Here is a 23,531-nt window from a genome sequence, read left to right as displayed (position 1 = left end):
CTGCTTACAAAAAAACTCTTCCTCACCATTCCCAAATTGCAGAACGAAATTGAACAACGTGTTGCTACAATTCCTCAAAAAACATTATATGTGTTTAAGAGCATGCAACGTCGTATTCAATTATGTGAATGCAGGCCACTTTCAACTACTATTGTAACTTATTCATTTACACATAAGGTTGCGTCACTTTTTGAACAACGTATGATAGGGCAGGATAACGCAAAGTCCCCAGGTTTTTCAGACACAAAACCTACTTTGATTACATTACATACACATGAAATAACTATGATCTAAAGCTTTTAGAAGAAATTCAATCTGAGAATAACAAAGGTCATCAGCAAAGCTTGTTTTATTACTCTATTTAGAATTATTCTTTACTAATACTGAGATAAATGTTATTTAAAAGCTAATAAAATATAATTATTTTTAATAAACCTGAAGATTTCTTTTGCAATTGTTACAACAGATCAGGTAAAAGTAATACTATAAAGACGATTCCAAAATATTGATGACAGGAGCTCTAATTACCATCATAATAAAGAATCAACTTCTTTATTTATAATTAATGATAGAAAAAAGTGATCTTTCTCAAGATAAAATATGAAGAAATATCACACAGTTATCTTTGTTATTCTATGTAAGTAAAGAGGATATCAACAGTTCATAATGATAATTAACTTCTTTACTGACAACAATAAATAGGCTATTTTTACTCCAGGACAAACAAAAAAATAAAATAAAATTAATCAGTGTATACTAATTTTCCTAACTCAAAAACCATTTATAAGTAAAAATAATTTTTTTAATTTTTTGTTATGGACTGCAATCAAAGTGATGTTAGTTCATTTGATCTCTTGCCTCCAGTATGAGCTGAAAGTCGGTAGTGCACTCTAGTGTAAGCCACAAATGATGCATTCCCTGATTTTCAGATAGCTACACTTTCCTGAATCAAGCAATTATAAATAACCATAGTACTGTACAGGGTTATATCTATAATGTGTAGAAGATATTTTTTACACCACTTCAAGCTCTTTCTTAAGGAAAGGCAGGCAATGGTCACTTGGTCTACGAGATCTACTCCTACCATATTGTCATTATAGTCTACAACGAGATTTGGTTTTAACTCTATCTACTTCGGGAGTTTTAACCAAGGCAGGGGTGTGAAATGTTGTTAATGTTTTTACTTGCCTTTTATCCTTCCAGGCACAAAATTCCATAGTGTTATTGTAGTGCGCAACCATCTCACCTTTAACCAGTGTTTTCGATTTCTTTAACTTTTTTTTCATGCGATTTATTTTTATATTAATAGAGCCATAGACATTGGTTTTTGAAGCATGAACAGCCTCATAAAGGGATGGTGAAGAATACCAATTATCTATGTATAAATTTCTTCCTTCTCAACCAAATCACAAGGCAACTTCAAGGACTTTACCTGACAAGCTGTTTCTTTTCATCTTTAGCTAAATCAGGTGTCTTTACTGTTTATGAGAGGCCTATGCACAAATACCCACTTTCAGATTCACAAACATCATACTCTTAAACCCTAATCTGGATCGCTTTGATTTGATGTACTGTTTCCAGCCTAAACAAACCTTTCACAATATGTTGAGGTGGTTCTAATTTACAATTTTTTCCCTGGTTTATAAGTAGATCTAGATTTACAATTCCTGTTTTGTATAATTGGTCTAATTCTAATTGCTTTGTCACTGTCACCTTCTTCACTAGTAAAATGGAAAATCTTAAAATATTTGGAAACTTGTTCCTTGACATCATTTGCCTGGGAAATTTAAAATCATACAAATGAAATGTACTCCTAGCACATTTTAATCTAAGGTAGTTTAGAATTTCCCATATAAATTACAAGAGCTAGGAAATAGTACGTTATCATTAGCATCAACTTCATTATAAAGGTAATTTCTACTACTACTGGGTGATAAACTACCTTCTGTGTTTTTATAATGAACTATACTTAAGTTTCAATAAACGTTTGGTCAAAAACAAATTTAAAAATTTCAGTGGGAGAAATAGCTTCTGAAAAATTTGTAGTAGGTTGTATGCCATAATCTTGGTCTAGAAAGGAAATACATCTGGAATAAAAATAAATTATTCTATATTTTCCACTTTATAGTAAATATTTCAATATCATTATCATAATACCTCATTGTCATTCTCATTAATACTTTCAACTGACTTGTAAACACTGTCATCGTCTTCCAAATATCCTTCTATCATTCAAACTTTCATCCATACTCAGTTCATCTAGAATATCTTCTACAAAATTACCTGTCAATTTCATTAACATTATGGAAAGGATATATTTGTGAAGAATACGAATTGTCAATTGAAGTTGCAAACACCATCACATACTGTACATGTTACTCAGAAATGAATGTTGGGTTGTTTACAACAGTAACTAATTGATACTGTTCAGGTTTAGTGTTCAAAAGAGGGAAGAAAAAAATTCCCCCATTTTATTCTGAGCAATTAAATATACGAATAGGAATGGTACAGCTGTTGCTGAGTTACACGGTGGTAAATTTTAACTACACATGTCCATGGAATATTGTGAACATTTTCTGTGGTGCAGTAATGCTTCCGTGGCAGTGAGTACGTTAAGTAGAGCCCAGCCACATCATTATCATCTGTTTAAATATTTTAAAAACAAAAAAATACTAAAATACTGAATATACAGCTGTTGATTTCATTTCTTTGTTAACTGTATCAATGTATATTAATAATACTACAACAAAGCATATGATGATTTCTCAGTGCTTAAAAAATAAACAGATATCCAACTCATCACAAGTGAAAATTAAACGACAACTATTAAAAATTTAAAAAAACATGATTGCCAAAAAAAGCATTGCTCTTTTATACAGGATAACTAATAATGTAGGATAATTAAACGGCATGAAAGTAACAGTTTTGTATGTAGTATAATTTTGTTTTCAAATTTTTTAAATTTAATTAAATATATATACACACACAAAGAATATTCAAATTTATATAACCTATGAGACTCCAGGTAATGTAAGGATTCCAATAGAGGTTCATATATCTAACACAATTCAGCTGTTCAGCTGCTGCAGTAGAACAAAAAACATATATACATACACCCTAAATATTGCTTTTTGGGCAGACACGTAAAAATATTATGTTAAAATGTATAGGATAATTACTATTCAGAACTCTTTAATATAAGACAATTACACTATTCAGAGCCTCTCAACTGCATTTAAATACGTTCACTGAAGGCCAAAATTTTGTCCTTCAACAGCAGGCAGGTTGTCTGCTACAACCTGCCTGCTATTTCTACAACATGAAAATATAACTAAACAAATTAAAATGTCTGAAAGTTTATTGGTCAACCATTATTTTATTTAATTAAATACTGCATAATGAAATTTAATCATTTATTGTTTTCTTTTTTTTTTAGTTCGATTTGTCATTTTTTTAGTTCAATTTATTTATATTTTGGCAGTCGTGTTTTTTAATGTTTATAATTATTATTTATTATTGTTTTAATTATTCAATACTTTTTAGTGATGTGTCGAGAAAAATTCATGATTCGAAAGCTTATGGATATAACGTATTTAATGTACTGAGCCAAATGAGGAAACTGTAAACATTTCAACTTATTTAATTGGCGTATACTAATCTAAATAAACAGATTTCTCAAGCGGTTGAGTTCCTCGAGAGAATTTTATGGTGTGGATCATACAACAATTTTCTGGGATCCAAACAACTAATAGCTAAACTCTCCAATTGTCTCATGCGACTCAGAGCTAAGTAGGCCTGGCCTTGGCAAAGATGTGAGTGCTCAGATTTGACAGCTCTACCTAGGGTAGTTCCTTGTAGTTTATGCACAGTCACAGCCCTGCAGAATATTAGTGGCAGCATATGCTGTTCTCCTTCCCCCTGTTCCCCATAAGCAACAAATTCGACAATATTGACCTTGATCCTCAATCCGATGTCAACAGCAATACCTCTAATTATACTGTTATCAAACTCTACAAAGACAGCTTGTGGGAGCTCACTGGGCTCAGCTGGTCTAGGTATAGCACAGGCCACTCGATTTTTCAGAGTATATCAGTTAATTTTTGTTCTGGCTTGGTTCAATCAGGATTTAGTACTATACTAGCATTTGCTAGTATTGTATATACCCCATTTGAATTTTGAAAATTGGAAGATTGGTGTGAAGATATAACAAAATTTCTGAATAACTGTGATCTGTTAGATCGAGAGTATACCTGATGTGTGCAAATGTCTTCAACCTACTAACAAATACCCTGTCTGAATTTTGAAAATTGGATGATTGTTTGAAGAGATATTAAAAGAGCACTACATTGCACCTCCCAAAGCAGTGCTTTAGAGGCACCCCATTTGTTACCAGTTGATGGTGATGATTGGTCTACCCTTGCACGAGGTGTATGCATCACTGTATCACTCTAGGCTCACATGCAGTCCCTAAAGGAAGCCCATTATTATTAAACAGAAATAATTTTTTAGATTTATTTAGTTTTATTTTATTTAACGTAAATTTAATCGTATTATTTTTATAATTTTATTCATTCTATTAATTTAAATCAATCACTTTAAACCCACATAACACATGATAAGAGCATCATAGTTCAAAGTTCATTAATTCAATTCATTTAAGTTTGTATATCAATCGACAAATCTCCACTACTACACATATATTTATACATACATATAAATAATATAAATATTTATATAGCTTATGACACTCCCAGAAATATAAGGATTCCAACACAGGATCATACACCTAAATCGGTTTGGCTGTTGAGCTACTATGGTGGAACAAACATACATATATCCTAAAAGCATTACACTCTTTTTTGGACAGTCATGTAAAAAGCTGTTGTGTGGTACATTTCACAACATGGTGTTTGTTTCCAGTAATTGTTTTATAATTAACTACACATCATTTTCTGGTTGTTTTTTGTGCTAATTTACAATCATAGATGTAACTTTGAACTGTTGTCTGAATGATTAATAAATCAACTATTACAAATAATTCAAGTAATGAAAATAATGTACTTTATTATTCTAAACCAATTTTTTTTTTATCAGTTTTCATAATTATTTTTTATATGTTAATTTTATTTTTTGTTTTATCACAGCAACTTTCAGTGCAAAACATTTTTCTATTCATTCTAACTATGGAAGGTTTTAATTGAAAAAAAAAAAAATTGATACTTATTACCAACATATCATACAACTGAGCTATGCAAACATTTTATATTAAAAAAATCACATGCATTGCTACTTTTTTAACAGATACAACACTAACTGTAGTATCACTTTCTTCCTTTCCTCCGATTTACTGATGATAGTAACAACATAGCTCTCCTTATTTTCCCCAACAAAATAACTTTAGTTATGTACTACAACTATGTGTAGACATAGATGAATTGCTGACTATGTACAATTGCTGAAATACATGATGAAAACCTTAATACAAACATTAACTACCGAGTTTAAGTGCCGCTGCCAATCCACGAACAACAGCAATAGGATGTTTCAAACAGAATTCTTGAAGTTGCGGACTAAATGCATCCTTCTTGTTCTCCAGATAAACAGAAGGAGTTGGAGGAAGTAACTGCTCTCTCGATAAGTGAACCTGAGGAGGATCTGGAGGTTGAGGAGGAGGTGATCTGTCACTCAATATTGTACACTGAGGAACACCATTTAACCCTTGACCTCTGTAAAACATAAAACAATCAGAACAAGTAAAATTATACTTAATGTTAAAAATTCTTTAATCTAGTAGAAACAGTTACGGGAATTTCATGTACTACTGAATAACATAATAAAATCAACAATAATACTACATAAGATTAGAATGTATTTTGTAAACAAAAAGTAAAGCCAACTTTTCAGAGGATATGGCAAATTAATATAATTCTTACTTGCATGTGCTTAAAACTGTTTGTGCATCCATATCAATGCAGAATTCTGCTTCAGGCTGCGAGTCACTCAACGATTCTACTTTAATAGGTTCAGTACACTCATAGTTTCTCATGTGCTCAGTCTTAGCTTTAATGTCACTTTCAAGTTTTATGTTTACTGATGCTGAAATCAGATTAAAAAAAAAATGACAGAATGATTGCTCAATCTTATTAAATATGATAAAAAACTAACAAAAAATTTTTTCAGAATTTACACATACAAATTAATATGGATAAACAAAGCAAAAAGCTTATTTTGATGACAAAAAGGATATGACGGTATACAATACAAAAGCACAACATTTCAGGGGAAAAATGATAAAAAAAACTTGAAACTGACTGTGATGGTTAGATTGACTGACTAGTTAAACTGACCTTGATGGTTAGAACTGCTGAAAATGACTAACACTTAAGTTGTGCTATGAAATCAAAAATACTTAAAGACAGCTTTCCTTTGTCTCAGAATTCTCCAGATTTTGAGTACAACTGACAATATCGTTAATTTTAAAGAACAGTATTTTTGAAAACATAAACTTCAACTTTTCTCTTTAGTTTATCCAGTTTATATGCAATGACCTGAACAAGCATTTTCATCAGTAAATTTCTTTTCAATCAACTGCTAGGGTCATTAGCTACTAAGGGCCAACAGCTTGCAGTAAAAATGCATCTGATTTCATTTAACTTGAGTGATATACAGGAATTTTGCTGTTGACATGTTATCTTCCTTCACTATCACCATTTTCCAAGCTCTACTCCCTGTCAGTTCTATATGTTATGGATTAAGCTACATGGATGCAGTTTACAGTCTCACAAAGAATTAGAAGACGTATAAAAATACAATATTTGTTATTCTTAATTTAATTTAATTTTTATCCATACTTTTATTATATTAACCTCTTTATTAAAGTTCTTATATGCTAATTAAAAGGCAACTTTATTGTTATAAATAACATTTCTTCTTTGCACCATTTAATCTTCAAGACTACAGGTTCTTTTTGATCAACAACATATTTCTTGTTTACCACAAGAAAATTAATTGATCATGACAAAAATAAAATACAGTTGAAGGACATGAACTGATATAAAAATGGTATAAAAAATTTACAAAAAGATGTAAGTAAATTAAAAAATCATTTTAGATAGAATAAGTTGTAATTATTATTATGTTGTACATAATGCACACAAAAAGAAATCTTATAAACAATGTTAGTAAAAAGTAAAATAAAAGAATTATAAAGCACAAAATATATTTAATATTATAGAATAAATAATGTTTAATACCTGCTGATGATGATCGAGATGATGGTGATGGGGTATTAGAAGGTGTAGGTCTGCGAGCTATAACACTGGCACTGGTAGTAGTAACTGCACTAGCTGTAACAGTTGTAGTGGTAGATGTGGCAGGATTATTTGTTGAGAGGTGTATTGTAGTATTTGTTTCAACCTCTGACTGAGGTAAATTGGACGGAGAGAATGGCCCTGAGCTTAGTGTCTGTTGATCTGAAACAAAAAAATGAGATATAACAACTACTGATCTAGGAGACTTAAATTTTTAAATTCAAACTATTACACATTTTAATTTTTATCTATATACATATTTGCACAGAATGCATCATTAAACTAAAAATAATTTTTGTAGAAGTAGTGATTCTCTGTTTAGAAATTAAAAGATTTATACAATTTTATGAATTACTGACATCAAGAAAGAGTATGCAGAAAAATAATGTTTTGGACAGCACCAAGAATACACTATAGCAAAATATTTGGTGTTCCTTCAGGGCATAACAGATAGCTTCTACTCGGTTCTAGTAAATAATTCTGCTTTGGATACCAGCAGTCTCCTCTGTTATTCTACTGTTGCTCCAAATGTTCTGGAGGCACTCAGAGCTGTTTTGCTTTAACCATCAGGGTATTTACCAATACATATAAAAAATATTCCAACAGTCACTTCCAATACTCTAAACGTCACTCTACCCACTGTTGAAATATGTTTTAAACAAATAAAATGAAATATTTTACACAATATTTTTATATATCAGAATGTGACTGAGATCCTTCCTTTACATCAAAGACAACCCTCGGACCAAGAAACCCAAAATGTTTAAGGATATCCTCGGCAAGAGAAGTAGCAATATCTTTTAGTTATAGTTATGGATAATACTGGTTACTATAATTAAAAAATCTAATTACATATATAAAAACACACTTTTTAAATAAGACATACAATAAACAGATTTTCACAATGCTAGACTTATGAAATAATATTAAAAATTAGACTAGGTACAGTGTTTTGAAGCTTTCACTGTATCACTCAACCCAAATTTAACTGAACTTGTACAAGTAAAAAAAAAAAGTATTACCCAAGATATTAGAACAGAAAAACACTCTATGAAAAGCAAATGTAATACAGAATTTTATTAACACTCAATGTTTAGAATTTACATACAGGTATGTTAAACCCAGAGTTAATTACTTGTATTTTAAAGTAACAGTTAATAATAGAAAAAAACTAGTTTATAAAAAAATTACAATTACAATAATTAAAAATATTATTAGTACTTAATTTAAAAGATATCTAATTACAATTAAACCCAACAAAATTTAACAAGTGCATATGGAGTTGTAGTTTTAGAGAAGGAAATAGAATTAACATGAAAAATGAATGCATTACTGAAAAGAATTTCTACAACTTTACAAAAACATACAAGTTGTAACAATTAGCTCATCTAATCAGATTGCTTTCATTACATGAATGACGGCAATCACAGCATTGATCTAATTACTTAGATCCCACGCTGTTATTAATTACATTTATTTACCTAGAAAAAAGTACTTAAAATTGATAACAAATAAAATGAAATATTTTATATACCAGAATGTGACTGAGATTCTTCCTTAATTTCCAAGTCATCCCCAGGACCAGGTGACCCAAAATGTTTAAGGAGATCCTCGGCAAGAGAAGTAGCAATATCTTTTTGTGATAATAACGCTTGAAGTTCCTGATCTGATACACCGACCAATTGTGAATCCCCAGCAGGTCCAATTGATGACTTATTTGCAGGTGATACTGCACTGCACACATCAGGTCCAGAAGATGTTATCTAAAACAAATACTTCTTTTAATACTAGCTATAAAGCAATGATGATGATATCTATACTAGTTGGAGAACAATCTGCAATAACATAACTGAATACTAAAATAAACTTCTGGCTATCATCTGACTGCTTTACTCAAATAAGAGAGAGACTAGACCAAATTTTCCTGACATATTTTATCCACTTATAAAAGAATGTAGCAAACTATAAAAATTGTTTTCATTATGGCAGGTACAAAAATCACATGGTTCCATAAATAGTGTGTTTTAGGAATACTTTGAATAAAATGTGAAGTTAAAACTAACACACTAAAAATTAACTGTGTCATTCCAGGACTGATTTGCATAAATGACCAATGTTTTAATAGTTAAGAAAAATAAATACATAACCCAACAAATATTTTTTTTCAAAGCAACCTTATCGAGGATATTTAAATTGATCAGTATATATAATTAAATCATCATTAAATGGAGTTTTACAATAGTTGATATTATAACAGATCACCAGACAAAGAAAACTTAAATACTCACAAACTTAGCCAACAGAAATAGCTTTTTTGAGGTTTTAATCGTCTGGGCAGTATCAGTAAATTCTACTATTAAATGTTCAGTATATATAGAAAATGGAAGCTCAAAAAACCAGACTTATTATCCTTTAACTATCATTTTCTTTTTTCAATGAAGCTGTTAAGAAGAGGTATAATTGTACCTAATACCTACCTAAATTGACTATGTTTCCCTCATGAGCTGGCTTTTTAAACCACTTTATGTGTTGGACCTTTTCTGGTCATAAAACATTACTGCTTTTTCATCTTTCTAGTTTTCTTCTATTATAGTGTGTTTTTTTAAAGATTATTGTGTCTCAATAGGAAGACTGGATAGTCCTCCTACCTAGAATTTAGTCCTAAGACTGGATTATGTTTTCTTGTCTTCAAACGAACACCTCACCTGTTCAATATTGTCTCACTACTTACAGTTTTCTTCTAACTGATCTTTAGCATATTTCTTCAAACTAAATACTTTTTTAATGATGGAATTTCTTTTTTATTCTCTTTTCCTGTTTCTGCAAGCACAATACTACATTCCACATGTAATAATTTACAAAACCTAACCAGATTTTGTAATTTTTCTAATCTAAAATTCTACTTCTGATTTCTTCTGATAAAGTTTCTTAAACATTTAAAAACATTCGTGTTTTGTTTTTCTCCAAAGACAATCAACATCTACCATGTGCTTATGTTTTGTTTTCTCTAAAGTTTCATCAATTTGTTTTAGTTATTCTTCTTGTTCTGCCATTATTACCTGCTCATCTGTATACTTATGTGCTTTCAATCTCCCTCTTCCAACAGACAAGTAATCAATTTTGTCGTTGTCTTCTGCATTTCCATTATCAGCTAACAAATATTAAAGAGTCGGTGTCGTGCTATACATTTGCCTTAACCCTCTCCCTTGCATTATATTTTCTATTTCTTCATCTTCTATTCCTTCTTAAACTCTCTCCAAATTAATGCAGCACTTTCCAATATTTTCATCAGTTTTCTTCAATTCACTCCTAATCAGTAAAACATGTATACACTTATTTAATTCAAACATTATTTTCAACAGAATTATTTTATCATGTCCCTAGTTCCTATTCCCTTTCTTAAACTACATTACTCTTCATCCACTACTAGCTTTCCTGCATCTGTTATAATATTACTCTCTTTAGCAGCGTGTAATGAGAAGCCACCTGTCTTATTGCAAAAGTTACAATGACAATTATAAAAGAAATCAATTCTTAAAAAAAAGTTTTTTTTTAAATGAGCACTTTTGAAGAAATCTGCATCTATCGCTGGGTCTACAACTTTAACATACGCCTATATAGTTTCTCAGAGTAATAAACCTTGACAATTTGTATTTCTTAGGATCAAGCCCATCTTTAATCAGCTAATTCAAAAACTACAATAAGGCAAAATTCATAGGAAATCATACAAAAATACACTCAAAAAATATCCATAAAAAACTGAAGTACTAATTACACTCATTATTTAATATTATCATGCTGCAGACTTTACTGACAGTGGTTTGTCCATCAATTCCCTTGAGAAGTTTGATGAGAATAAACATAATTGAGAATGTAATCTGAAATGAATTTTATATAGATGTTCCTGAAGACTTTCACAAGAAAGGAATTTTGTAAGCAATATCCATTAAAAAAATGTATTAAATATTTTAACATCATCTATATCAACATTTTTGCTTCATCTACAAACTAAAAAGAGTCTTTCCTGTATCCTACAACATTAATTTTATTGATTAATATTAAAGAATAGTCTTCCTGTTTGAAAAATAAATATTAATTAATCAGACAGATATAAACAAAAAAAAAAAAAACAATATGACAAAAAATGGTACTCACATGTGTATATACAGATGGTTGAGAAGGCCCCGACTGTGAAGCATACTGATACTGAAATTGTGTACTACCAGTGGTTCCACTGTTATTAGTGTGACCACCATTACTGATGCTGGTTTTGAACTGCACTTGTTGCTGCTGTAAACCTCCTGATGGTAAACTGTTGCCATCTGTGTTGAATGAAGTCTGTGTAGCCTATAAAAAGCATATAGTTTGAAATAATTATATTAAATGAATACAGTTGCCACATATGAAATTTCAAGAAAAAGTAATTTTATTTTCCATTTTATAAAATAAAAACACTGGAAATGTTAAAAAAAAAAATCATTATATTTAAGACAAAAACCATTACATCAGATAAATAGTCATTTACTTATGCAGACCATTTGCCGATTCAATTCAAATTTTATTTATCTTATACAAAATATATATTGATTTGCAGCTACAGAATGTATTATAGAATCTGAAAGGGCAGATAAATAAAATAAGAATTTTTATTTTCTGAATATGGAATGAATAGATCAGCTATTTATGAGATATATGGCTAAATAGACTACTACTTACATATACATACACTACTTACATATACATACACAAGTGTATGTATATGTATAGACTTAATAAGTGCCTTCAAATTTTTAATATGTGTAATTGATATCAAACTGAAGAAAGCAAGAGCAGGCATAAATGAGAACTATCACACTTAATATTTATGAATCTATAATTTTCATTAGGATAGTTGGCATTTGAATAAAATATGCGGTGAAAGATAACAGTTAGTTTCAGAAAGATCAAGGGTATAAGGGAAAGTCACTCTGGTACTCAGAATAAATTTTAAAGTACATACACTTGTACCACAGCAGAAAAAAGTATTTTTGTGAAGCATAGTGATTTATAATACTGAAATATAAACAATAGGAAAACAAGAAACATAAAATAAATAAAGATAAGAGGTATTTGAAATGTAGTATTAAAAGGTTGTTGAAAATCAGGTGGATTTATAAAATTTGAAATTAAGAAGTTTTAACACAAATTGGGAAGAGAAAAATGAATAGCTGAATCTTTCAAAGAAACTTAACTGTTTTAGGTCCCTTATTAAAACCCTCATGTTTACTTAATTTGGGACTAGAGGCAGACTAACTGCAGAAGACAAAAGATTGAATACATAAATTAGAAAATTGAGGATGCAGTAAATATCATTACCATGAAAAAATATTGTTATTACATAATAAAGGAATGCACATAGTATTTCATCATATGAATAAATATTGTTATTATACAATAAAGAAATGTACAAAGTATTTCATCATAAAATGGTTTATAATACATTCAAGACATCAACACAAAGAATACAAAAATTGAAGGGGTTACTTTTATAAGGAAATAGAAGTAATTTCCTTCTATTTCATAATCTAATAGTACTTTCAAAGATTGATATAATTAAGAAAAAAAACTAACACGTAACTCAAAAGAAATTTTAAAATAATGAATTAATAAAAAAAAAGTTATTTTCTTAAATGTCAAACTTCCAGCGTACCTTACAAAGAATTTATATAGTCAGGAGCTATTTTATAATATATACCTGCTGTTGAGGGTATGCTTTAATGACAGATGTCTGAGAAGCTTGATATCTGTTTCCATATTGTGTTGCACTTGATGTCATAACTCCAGTAGGAGCAGCAGAAGGGCTTTGTTGCCTACTAGCAACTGGAACCACTCCTACACTAGAAGGTCGTTGTTGCTGTTGCTGCTGTTGTAGACGCAACTGCTGTTGATGTTGTTGCATTAATCTGAATTGATGTTGTAGTTGTTGTAACATGTTCTAGAACATAAATGGTTTCTCTTCAACAATAAATATATATATATTTTTTTTTTAATATTTAAATAATTCAGTAAGTTAGATTTACCTTATTGTTCAGTTTTTGGTCAAGGTCGCAGACACAAGTTGTTCAAAAAACCACAGTTTTGCCAATTTCACAATAACAGGCTAGGGTTTGTCAACAAGTCAGTGAATGGTGTTATAAACATCATAACCCAAGGTTGTTTATTATAACAATTCCGACCTGTGTGCGAATGACGATGTCAGCTGTTTTGTGGGTCTGTTCTCTTCCTGCGTTGGTGTGTTAGTTTTGGTGCTGTGTACATTGTTCTTTTTTGTTATCAATAAATTGTCAGGTCAAGCTTTTTACAAGATTTAAATTATCTAAAGACTTTATTTAATTTTTTACTTACCTCTCGCGGCTGTTTCTGTATTGTTGGATATAATATATAAAAAATTAAAATTAGATTATTGTTTAAGTAAAATGTTGTGCTCGGTAAGACTGGTCGTGCTATGTTTTTTCGTGCTGTAAATTAATTGTGTTGGAATCCCTGTTTTTTTTTTATTTTGTGAATGTAATGTTTATTCAATTATTCTCAGTTAAGTCTTCTATTCTTGTAGCATAAATGTTATTTGCCGTATTGTTTTCCTTTATTATAGTTGATGCATAAACTCTTCTTGCGTTACTGGTATAATTATAAATTTAACTAACTTTGAATAATGTTGATGTGCTGTTTTATTTTTTTCTCTCTATTTCGTAATCACTAACCAATCCAGATCCTCTCAGACCACTTATTAATAATTTTCAATAACTAATTTTTGCAGAATCCTACATTTTCAGTTTGTATTAAATTCTATTTTTATAACATTAAATCTTATTTTTAATAATTTCATGTTGTTTTGGAAATTGTAATATTTTTCCATTTTCATAGTTTAAATAATATTTTAAAGTACATGTACTTGTGCTGTACAGTACTAGAATAATCTACTCTAAATTGTAGTTTCTTCCTTTAATTCTATTGTCATTGTTACCAACTGTTAGATTGCAATTGTATTATATTTTAATTAAATCATCATCCACAAACATAAATATATATGTGTATATATATATATATATATATCTTATTATCTCTTTTTTTTGCTATATTTTTTTTAAATATTTACATCATAAAAATACAGAAATGATAATGCTTGCTTTCTGTAATTCGTTGACTCTAAAGGTGAAATTAATGTTTTGACTGATGACAGAGTTAGATTCAGCCATTAAATATATCCCACACTTAATCTTTCACTTAGAAGTTTAGCTGACATTATTACAGAACAGACAGAAAATTAAACTAGTTCCAAAAAATATTCATTTATAATCTATCAAAATTATTACAGAAATATAGAATTATTTATTTTGCATAACAACATCCCTGACTTTATGTTCAAGATGATTTCTTTTTTTTACATTAAATAAAATAAGGAACAATTTATTCTATTAAATCAGTGTGTTAAACGCAGTTTTTTAATTAAAAGTAAAACCACAATAAATGTAAAAATCTGTTTCACATGTTTTTGAAAAGACGACAGATCATGACAGTTGTTTTTACTGAAAATAATGAAGAAATACCACCAAAATATTTAAGCAATATAAATATAAACATACTTTATTAAAATTTACAGTTTTATCTTTAATTTTAAATGTTTTATGTTTTTTGTAAACAAAAAATATGAATTTCTGTGATTAAAAATACTGTAAGTAAAGAACTAGCTAGTTCTATATATGCTATTGCCACTAACACAATCAACAGTTGATATATTTTGTTGGCTTATATATATATATATATTTTGTGTGGCTTTTAGTTTAATAAGTGCTCAGATAAAAGATGATGATGGGTAAAAATATATATACACAGTTTGTATTGATAACGGCTATCAAAAGTTAAATGAATTGAATAAAAGCACCTGTAAGAATTAAAAATATGCAACCTACATATCTTTCCATTATAATTTATGGATTAAATTAATGTTAACATGTCTTGTACCACAACAAATGGCAAACAACAACCAACCAGGTTGGTCTAGAGGTAAAACTCATCTTTGTAAATATTCTGATTTTAAAGTCGAGAGTTCTCAGGTTCAAATTCTAATAAAGGTAATTGCTTTTATTCATATTTGAATACTAGAGCATGGATAATGGTGTTCTTTGGTGGTTGGGTTTCTCAGGTATATCCCAGGTATTGTCGCCCCGAGTCTGTACAAGACTACACCTCACTCACACATTACAAACAAGGAACACAGCTCATACAGTTCCTAAATCCAGAAAGCTGCATGGGATACCTGGAGACTTCTGGAATACTCATAAGAAATAAAGTAAAAAGCAAAGAAGAGCAAAAAATAACAATTATTAATAGAATATAAACAAATTCTGAGAGAGAAGGTGGAAACCATTAAATCAAGCTGTGTTTCCTTTCAATTTTTTTAAATATCTATAAATTAATTATTCATTTAACTTATGTATTATCAATTAATATGTTACAGATATCCACACGACACAAAAATATTAAAGTATAACATGAAAAATTAAATAATAATTAATTTAATTATTCAAATTTTTTAATTTAATTATGTGTAACAATATTATGTATAAATAGGCAATGATAACCAGAAAAAACAGATTAATGTTGGGTCTGTTATGTCATAACATCCCAGACTTTTTGTTCAGTTTGAAAGATAAGGATTTTTTTAACTGAAAGTCAGTATACATATAATACTGATGTAATTCTGTGTCTATTATTAAATTACTTTTCAGGAGATAACCCCGTTCTACAAATAATCTCTACTTGTTTCACTTCTTCTAAGCAGAAAACCCTTATCACCGGTTTCATCTGTTCCTTATTGTAATTGAGTAAAGGAGCACTAATTTTAAATTGACATAACCACAAACAGCTAAAAATGAACAATACTTCCAATGCACAAATAACATAAAGCTATGAGATTTATAGCAGAACAGTCCATGTTGTGAGAAATGTTATTAGGAGGGAAATAAAGATTTCCCTTTATTTTTTTTTACTTTTCCTCAAAAAATATAAATGTAAAAGATTTTCTTAGAATGTAATCTTCACAATTGGTAACTGTGACTTTGCAAATGAGACTTTTGTCAATATTAATCAAATCATTTGATAGGCTAACAAACTACCTAAATAAAATAATCTTTCAAAAATTATGCAGGTGATTCAAGATTGCAGACAACAGAAAGCTGATTTTGGGCATTAATAAAAGATTACAATATATAAACTATATATTCTATTATACATAACAAAATATATTATATTCTTCATATTTTACTTTATTCTTCTCTTGAATTCTTTATATAGAATGAAGACATAAAAGTTTCTTAAGTGTAAAAAAGGCAACAATGTTTCAAAAATTATTATATTTTATAAACTAGTTTCATTTAATAATATTGGTAAAATATCAATATACTACTGTAATCATGTAATTATAATTTTCCTTACTGAGATGAGGCAGTATATATACTAATGTATCAGATCACATATACCAATTTGTTGCTATATGGCTGCAATGGATGCACCTGAGGTACAAGTGGCACCAGTCCAAGTTACATTCTCTGAGAAATTATATTCACTATAACCAACATCCTAATGAAGATGAAATATTGTTACTTGAGTGGTTGAGTACCACTAGAATTTCAGTAACTTGGATATTCACCTCAGTAAAAAAGGAAACAGGAATACTACCTCACAACTCATTTTCTCCAGTAAGTCTGGGGTGGGATATTGAAATATTTGATAATGGCTATAAAAGCCATTATCAAAAATCAGAGTAACTTGTAATTCCTATTACATTGTTTATACCGTCACTTTAGCCTACACTGAATAATAAATTAAGATATAATTAAAAATAATCAAGACTAATGATTAGATTTTGAAGATTTATTACAATCTAAAAAAAGTCCATAAATTCGATAAATTCCTCAAATAAACAGAAAAAATTAAAACTAATTAAGTTGCTAATAACTTCAGTTTCTTTAGATTTATGGATTTTGTGATTTAGATAAGATTACAGCATAACACTGTCTATCCTCAGTAATAGAGGGCAGGCAGATCATTGTAGTAGATAGCTAAAAGTGGATATTTTCTTATAACTGAATAGTATTTTTGAATGCTGATATTTTATTTATTTATTTGTATGTAGGAATGCAAGACACTTATTAAACAAATCAAAAATAATTTTAACACCATTTGTATCTATATGTCACAACCACATGAAAAATATACTCTACATATAATTCATTTATTTTATTCCTCTACATATAATTCAGTATAACTTTTACACATAGAAAATGTCAGAAATTGGGAGCTGTAGGTTAGCTGTGTAGACTAATTGTGTGAAGTGCAAATTCTCTTCAATGGAGACTGGAAGGTTATATTTACATAAATTTATTATTTTTTTAAACCCGGATTTCAGTTAACTGTTGAAAATAGTTTCGTTTTAAATATTAGTTTTGAAATTAAATTTCTGATAAGAATCAACAAAGTATAATAAATTAAAATGTAATATTTAAAAGTTTAAAGTAATTTAATGATAAAATATTAAATAAAGAATAAGAAATCATATTGCATAACGTGAATTACAATTATATATATATATATATGTATTTTTTAATCACACCTTACTTCCTCTAATGAAGCAATTTAACTTCTGAAATTAATGTAATACTAACTTTAAATCATTATTAATATAATTTTATTATTGTTTACTGAATTTATCTGGACAAGCACCATACATTAAAGCTGCGAGCTTCATAATGTGCAATGATAGAATATCTACTACTATCAGTATTCACTACTCATTACAAGAATGTAACATTTCATTCCACTCCATCACAATGGGTATTCTGAACTCCAAAAGAGTATATTTTCTAAATGTGCAATGACTAATGTGAAGAAAAAGTTGAGCTTCAGAAATCAAAATTTTTTTATTGATGCTTTATAACTTCATCAGAAAAGTTTACTTTTATTATCAAGTAGAAAATGTAAATTTATTGAAAATCTTACTTATAAATACATAAGTGTACTATACACTCTTCCCAGTTAATGAATTGTAAACTTAAAAAATACTTCAACGTACAAACTGTTTAAACACAACTCTAGTAAAATGAAAAAGTACATTGTTCTCCTAAAATAAACAAAATTGAAATAAATAATTTAATTTTAAAAAATTTGTTTCTTTTTCTAAATTTTTCAAGCAGTTAAATCCTCTTTTTAGTTAAATAATAATAAAATCATATTACAAATAATTTGTGTAATAATTTATATTTTTTTTAATATTAAATATAATAAAGTTTCAGTAACTATTTCTAAGCTACCATTTTGATTAAAAAAAAATTAGCTGGAGCCATTTTTTTTCTTTTATTATAATTTGATTGCATTATGACTTAAATTTTAATATGAAAAATTTATCTAATATTGGAATAACTAAGAATTATAATCTGTTATCAAAGTATTATTTTTACCTGCTGTTGTACTGTGAGGCTGGCAGCATTTTGCTGCAGAAATTGCAGCATCTGTAACTGTTGCTGAGTTAAATAAGGAGCAGCTGGTCTTTGTACAGATTGAGATACTGGATTTACTCCACCTGCAACCCTTGGTGGACTAACCTCCTCTCCTGGCTGTAATAAAAATCCCCATCATATTAGCTAGCGACACACGTTTGGTAACAATATATTAAAAACAAGAAGAAAAATAAAATTTTTTAATTTAGAACAGGTCTACAATCACATCTTGAACAGCATAAGAATCTCTCAAAATGTGAATCTTCTTTGTATTAACGCATTTTTTTTTTTAATTTCTCATACCCATGCAAAGAATTTTGCCAAGTTACACAATGGTGTGACTTATTTTCATGATTAAATAAATAAATGTTTTAAATATTACTCAGTGGAGATAATAACTGGGATTTTTTTTTAATATGAAACACTATCACAAGAATTTTCACAATTATATTAGGACCTTTTAAAGATTATGATATAAAGTAACTCTTAAAGATTATAAATATGTAATTATTCTCTCCTTTTTAAATAGTTGACCCCTTCATCACCACCTTGTAGATATCTCCTACACTGATCTGATCTTAACGATGAACAACCATTCTAACGGTAACGCTAAACTTATTAACCTACTATAATTTTTTATATGCAGATAATTTTAAAAAACAGCTACAAGTAACACATACAGCAAATTGTATTTATCTTCATTAAAGAAAGAATAAGGTATCACTTTAAACTGAATGAGACTTATTTTAATGAAACTTATACTTTAAATTTAATTTGACCAAAATTCAAGGACTGGATTTTTTATAGTTGTAAGAATCAAGTGATGGAACATTTTCTTTAAAAACAGTTATACCTATCACTATTTTTTAACTACTGAATTCTCTGACCAGTGAATTTGACAAATCTGTGAGGAAATGACATAGATTTAAAAGCAAAGACAATTTAAATGCATTTCTTTTAATAGATGATAGTAAAAGATTCAGAGTAATTTTTAATTTGCCAATCTGTAACTTTATTTGCACACTTGTAACCTCTTAAAACACTGTGAAGAGAAACTTCTTACATAAAAAAATGTCAAATTCACTAATTTTAGTAACAGAGAACTCAATAATACTGGGATCTTTGAGAAAACAGTCAAATTTGTTTACAATAGTTTTCTTTCAGGGCTAATAAATCCTGAAAGAAGTGATGTTTACATTACACATAAATAATACAGTATTACTTGCATTATTGATATGTGGACTATGATATAGAATAATATGTACAATACCCTACTGACAGAAATCTTGTTTAGCCTAAATTTTCCAATAATAATACAGTATTACTTGCATTATTGATATGTGGACTATGATATAGAATAATATGTACAATACCCTACTGACAGAAATCTTGTTTAGCCTAAATTTTCCAATAATCCAGAAATTCTTTTAAGTAAAGTCTACAAAAATCATCTCTAATACCTGATAACAAATACCTGTTTCAATTTGATCATTGACCTTCATCTTCAAAGCAATAGCAAAGACTAAAACTTTTATACTATTCCACATAATTCTCTAAAATTCAGTCAGTGGCATAGTAAAACTTTATTTTAAAATGATACAATTTATGCAAAGATTGCATACGAGGTGCGACAATAAAGTAATGAGACTGATTTTTCTTTGCAAGATGTGGCAACCCTGCAGCTTGGGGTAGGCACACCATCTTTGACCTTGGTCTATACGCTACTTCTAGTCCAAGCGGCACATTGATGCAACTGCTCAGTCGTGAGTTGTGCTGTAATAAGTGAACACGTGTTTGTGTCTCTAGTCACAGAATTGAAACCGCAAAATATTGTGCAACGGTATGTCATTTCTTTTTGCGTTAAATTGGGTGAAAACGTGACGACAACTTATGGTAAGCTTCAGAAGGCTTTTGGAGAGGAGGTTATCTCAAGTTTTTCGGTGGCATAAAATTTTTTAATGAAGGCAGAACAAATGTTGAAGATGAAGACCGCAGTGGACGACCGTCAACCTCACGGACAGATGTCAACTTGACCAGGGTGCGTGAAATCGTACGATCTGATCGAAGATTATTCGTGAAAATGATTGCAGAAGAACTCAACATCAATCGAGAAACGGTTCGTCTAATATTAACTGAAGATCTTGGTATGAGAAAGATTTGTGCAAAAATGGTCCCCAAAAATCTCACACAACAACAGCGAGAAACATGGGAAAATGTGGCAGCCGATCTGTTAGAGCAAACAGAAATCAATCCAGATTTGTTGAGCTGTGTTATCACTGGTGATGAAGGTTGGTTTTTTCAATACGATCCAGAGACAAAACGCCAAAGTTCGCAATGGTGTTCAAAGGGATCACCCAGACCAAAAAAGCTCGCATGTCAAAGTCAAAAGTGAAATGAATGCTTGTGTGCTTCTTCGATTCCAAGGGAATTGTTCATAAAGAGTGGGTTAACTGACAAATAGTTAACCAATATTTCTACAAAGAAATTTTAGAAAGACTTCGTAAACGAGTTCTTCGTGTCCATGCCAACATTGGTGATAATTGGATTCTGCATCACGATAATGCGCCATCCCATACTGCTCTGTCGGTACAGCAATTTTTAACCTCTAAACAAATTTCAGTACTACCACAGCCACCTTATTCACCAGATATTGCTCCGTGCAACTTTTTTCTATTTCCAAGAGTCAAAATGGCGGTCAAGGGACACCATTTTCAAACAACACAAGATGTCAAAAAAGCTATGATGAGGGTCTTGGAGGATATTACAGAAGATGAGTTCCAGAAATGTTACCATCAATGGCAGAAGCGCTGGACTGTGTGTGCAATCAGAGGGGAACTACTTTGAAGGAGACAACACTAAACATGACTAAAACGGTAAGGAACATTTTTTTTCACATCAGTCTCATTACTTTATTGTCGCACCTCGTATGTATTACAAAAGATATGCTACTACAACACACAAGAGTCAGATGCATTTCTATCATTTTTTATTTATCTTAATTTGTTTTACAGTTAACTATGAAAATTATATATTTAAATTGTTTATTATAATTTTTTTAAACTATAAAAATTATATATTTAGATCGCTTATTATAATTTTTTTTTAAATATAAGTATTTATTGATTTCATTACTTTTCACTTATGAGAAAGTTAAATTTATTAGTGCTAAAAAAGTCATGCAAATAAAAGGCCAAATCTACTGCTGGAAAACTCAATTTTCCTGGTTATAAAACATACAGGAATGATTCAGCTCAAATAAAATATTTAGAAGACCAATAAAGAAGGAGAAATAATGATGACTTGATGACATCAATTGCCAATAGCAGGTGTAAACTAAGAAGTTTCTCTCAGTTTTCTTATTTATTTTTGTTATTTACTCTATATATCTTTTTGCTGATCAGTTATATTAATTAAAGAAATGCCAAAATAATAAATATTAACTCTCATTTAATTATCTGTTGTACTTTGCTTCTGAAAGCTGCAGTAAATTCTGACTGTTCTACTGCCTAACTGTTAGGCATATTTTGTAAAAGCAATTCTGAATAAAACCATTACAAAATCTACCCTGTTGCAATATTCCTTTCAACTTTCTTGCACATTGTAAAAATTAAGTTCTCCAGCTTTCTATAAAACATATGAATACTATACCCAGCTCAATGCATTTTCCAATATAATCCAAATCTCTTAAATAATATTCAGCCATCTGAATAGTCTGACAAATTCAAGTGTTTCTTTTCTGGAATGAATTTTCATTTTATAAAGTAGATAATTTTACTTTTACTTTACATGTGACCCACTACTGAAAGTTCCATTTCCTAATTGAAAAGAAGCTTCAGAATTCATGTCAAAGAAAATTAGTTCTTACCATTTTCCTAAAAAAAAAATTGCTCACAAAACACGTCTTGGTGCATCACATGACTGAAAATCAAATCTTTTGGAAATGTTTGTTAATAGGTTGAATCATTCTCTTGATTTTAAATTGCAATGAAAATAAATTAAGCCCTAACCCACTTTTATACAGAAATGGAAAGTTTTAATTTAATATAGTCTGTTCTGTAAACTGAAGATAAAACTAACTAAACAACATGAAAATTATAAATAATTTTTTTCTTATGCAAGACCAATCGAAGAATTGCATATAATCAATCTACGTGAAACACAATTATTTCTTCACAGTATTATAAGTCAGATAAAAAGTTGATTACAGTTTATCAATCAGGGGCAATAATAATACATGGTCTTGTGATATTCATAAGACGTGAAGTAATTAATGGGAAAAATAATCTCTTTTAAAAGTGTAATGATAATTTAATTACTCTGCGGCTAAATCAAAGGAAGAGACATAATATAAGAACTTACTTTGAATCTTTTTGTGGTTGTAGTTACAGGAGCAGTACTCTGTGCAGGGTATGGAGGAGGTGGGCCTTGATGATGAGCACCAGAACCATTCACCATCTGCAAAAACAAAGAAAGCAAAACATATAAAATATTAAGGGCAAATCTTTAGAATTCTTTAATAGAAAACAGGCAAAATAGGAAATTAATGCTACAAAAATTGACAGTAGAAACATAATCTGAATAGCATGAACAGATTGCTCTTTTATGTTCTCATACAGATGCACATCAGAAAATATATTTGTGGGATGAAAAAAGTAGTAAAAAAATTAATACTGATACTTTGAGAACA

At 29.4% G+C, this 23,531-nt stretch overlaps 1 protein-coding gene across 2 annotated transcripts in view; it reads right to left on the bottom strand.

Moving 5' to 3' along the window:
• The window catches only part of Utx (Utx histone demethylase), a 291,681-nt gene that overhangs the window by 50,803 nt on the left and 217,347 nt on the right, over window positions 1-23,531 (bottom strand). For both annotated transcript variants that reach the window (XM_075377656.1, XM_075377661.1), the window contains 8 exons: window positions 23,204-23,299; window positions 18,806-18,961; window positions 13,045-13,284; window positions 11,466-11,657; window positions 8,845-9,073; window positions 7,254-7,472; window positions 5,934-6,096; window positions 5,497-5,726 (listed from right to left, as the gene is read on the bottom strand). In XM_075377656.1, coding sequence (XP_075233771.1) covers window positions 5,497-5,726; window positions 5,934-6,096; window positions 7,254-7,472; window positions 8,845-9,073; window positions 11,466-11,657; window positions 13,045-13,284; window positions 18,806-18,961; window positions 23,204-23,299 — 1,525 coding nt within the window. The remainder of the gene's footprint in view (window positions 1-5,496; window positions 5,727-5,933; window positions 6,097-7,253; window positions 7,473-8,844; window positions 9,074-11,465; window positions 11,658-13,044; window positions 13,285-18,805; window positions 18,962-23,203; window positions 23,300-23,531) is intronic.

The sequence above is a fragment of the Lycorma delicatula genome, chromosome 1 (assembly GCF_047948215.1).
Source record: "Lycorma delicatula isolate Av1 chromosome 1, ASM4794821v1, whole genome shotgun sequence".
NCBI lineage: Eukaryota > Metazoa > Arthropoda > Insecta > Hemiptera > Fulgoridae > Lycorma > Lycorma delicatula.
This window is presented reverse-complemented; position numbering and strand designations above follow the sequence as displayed.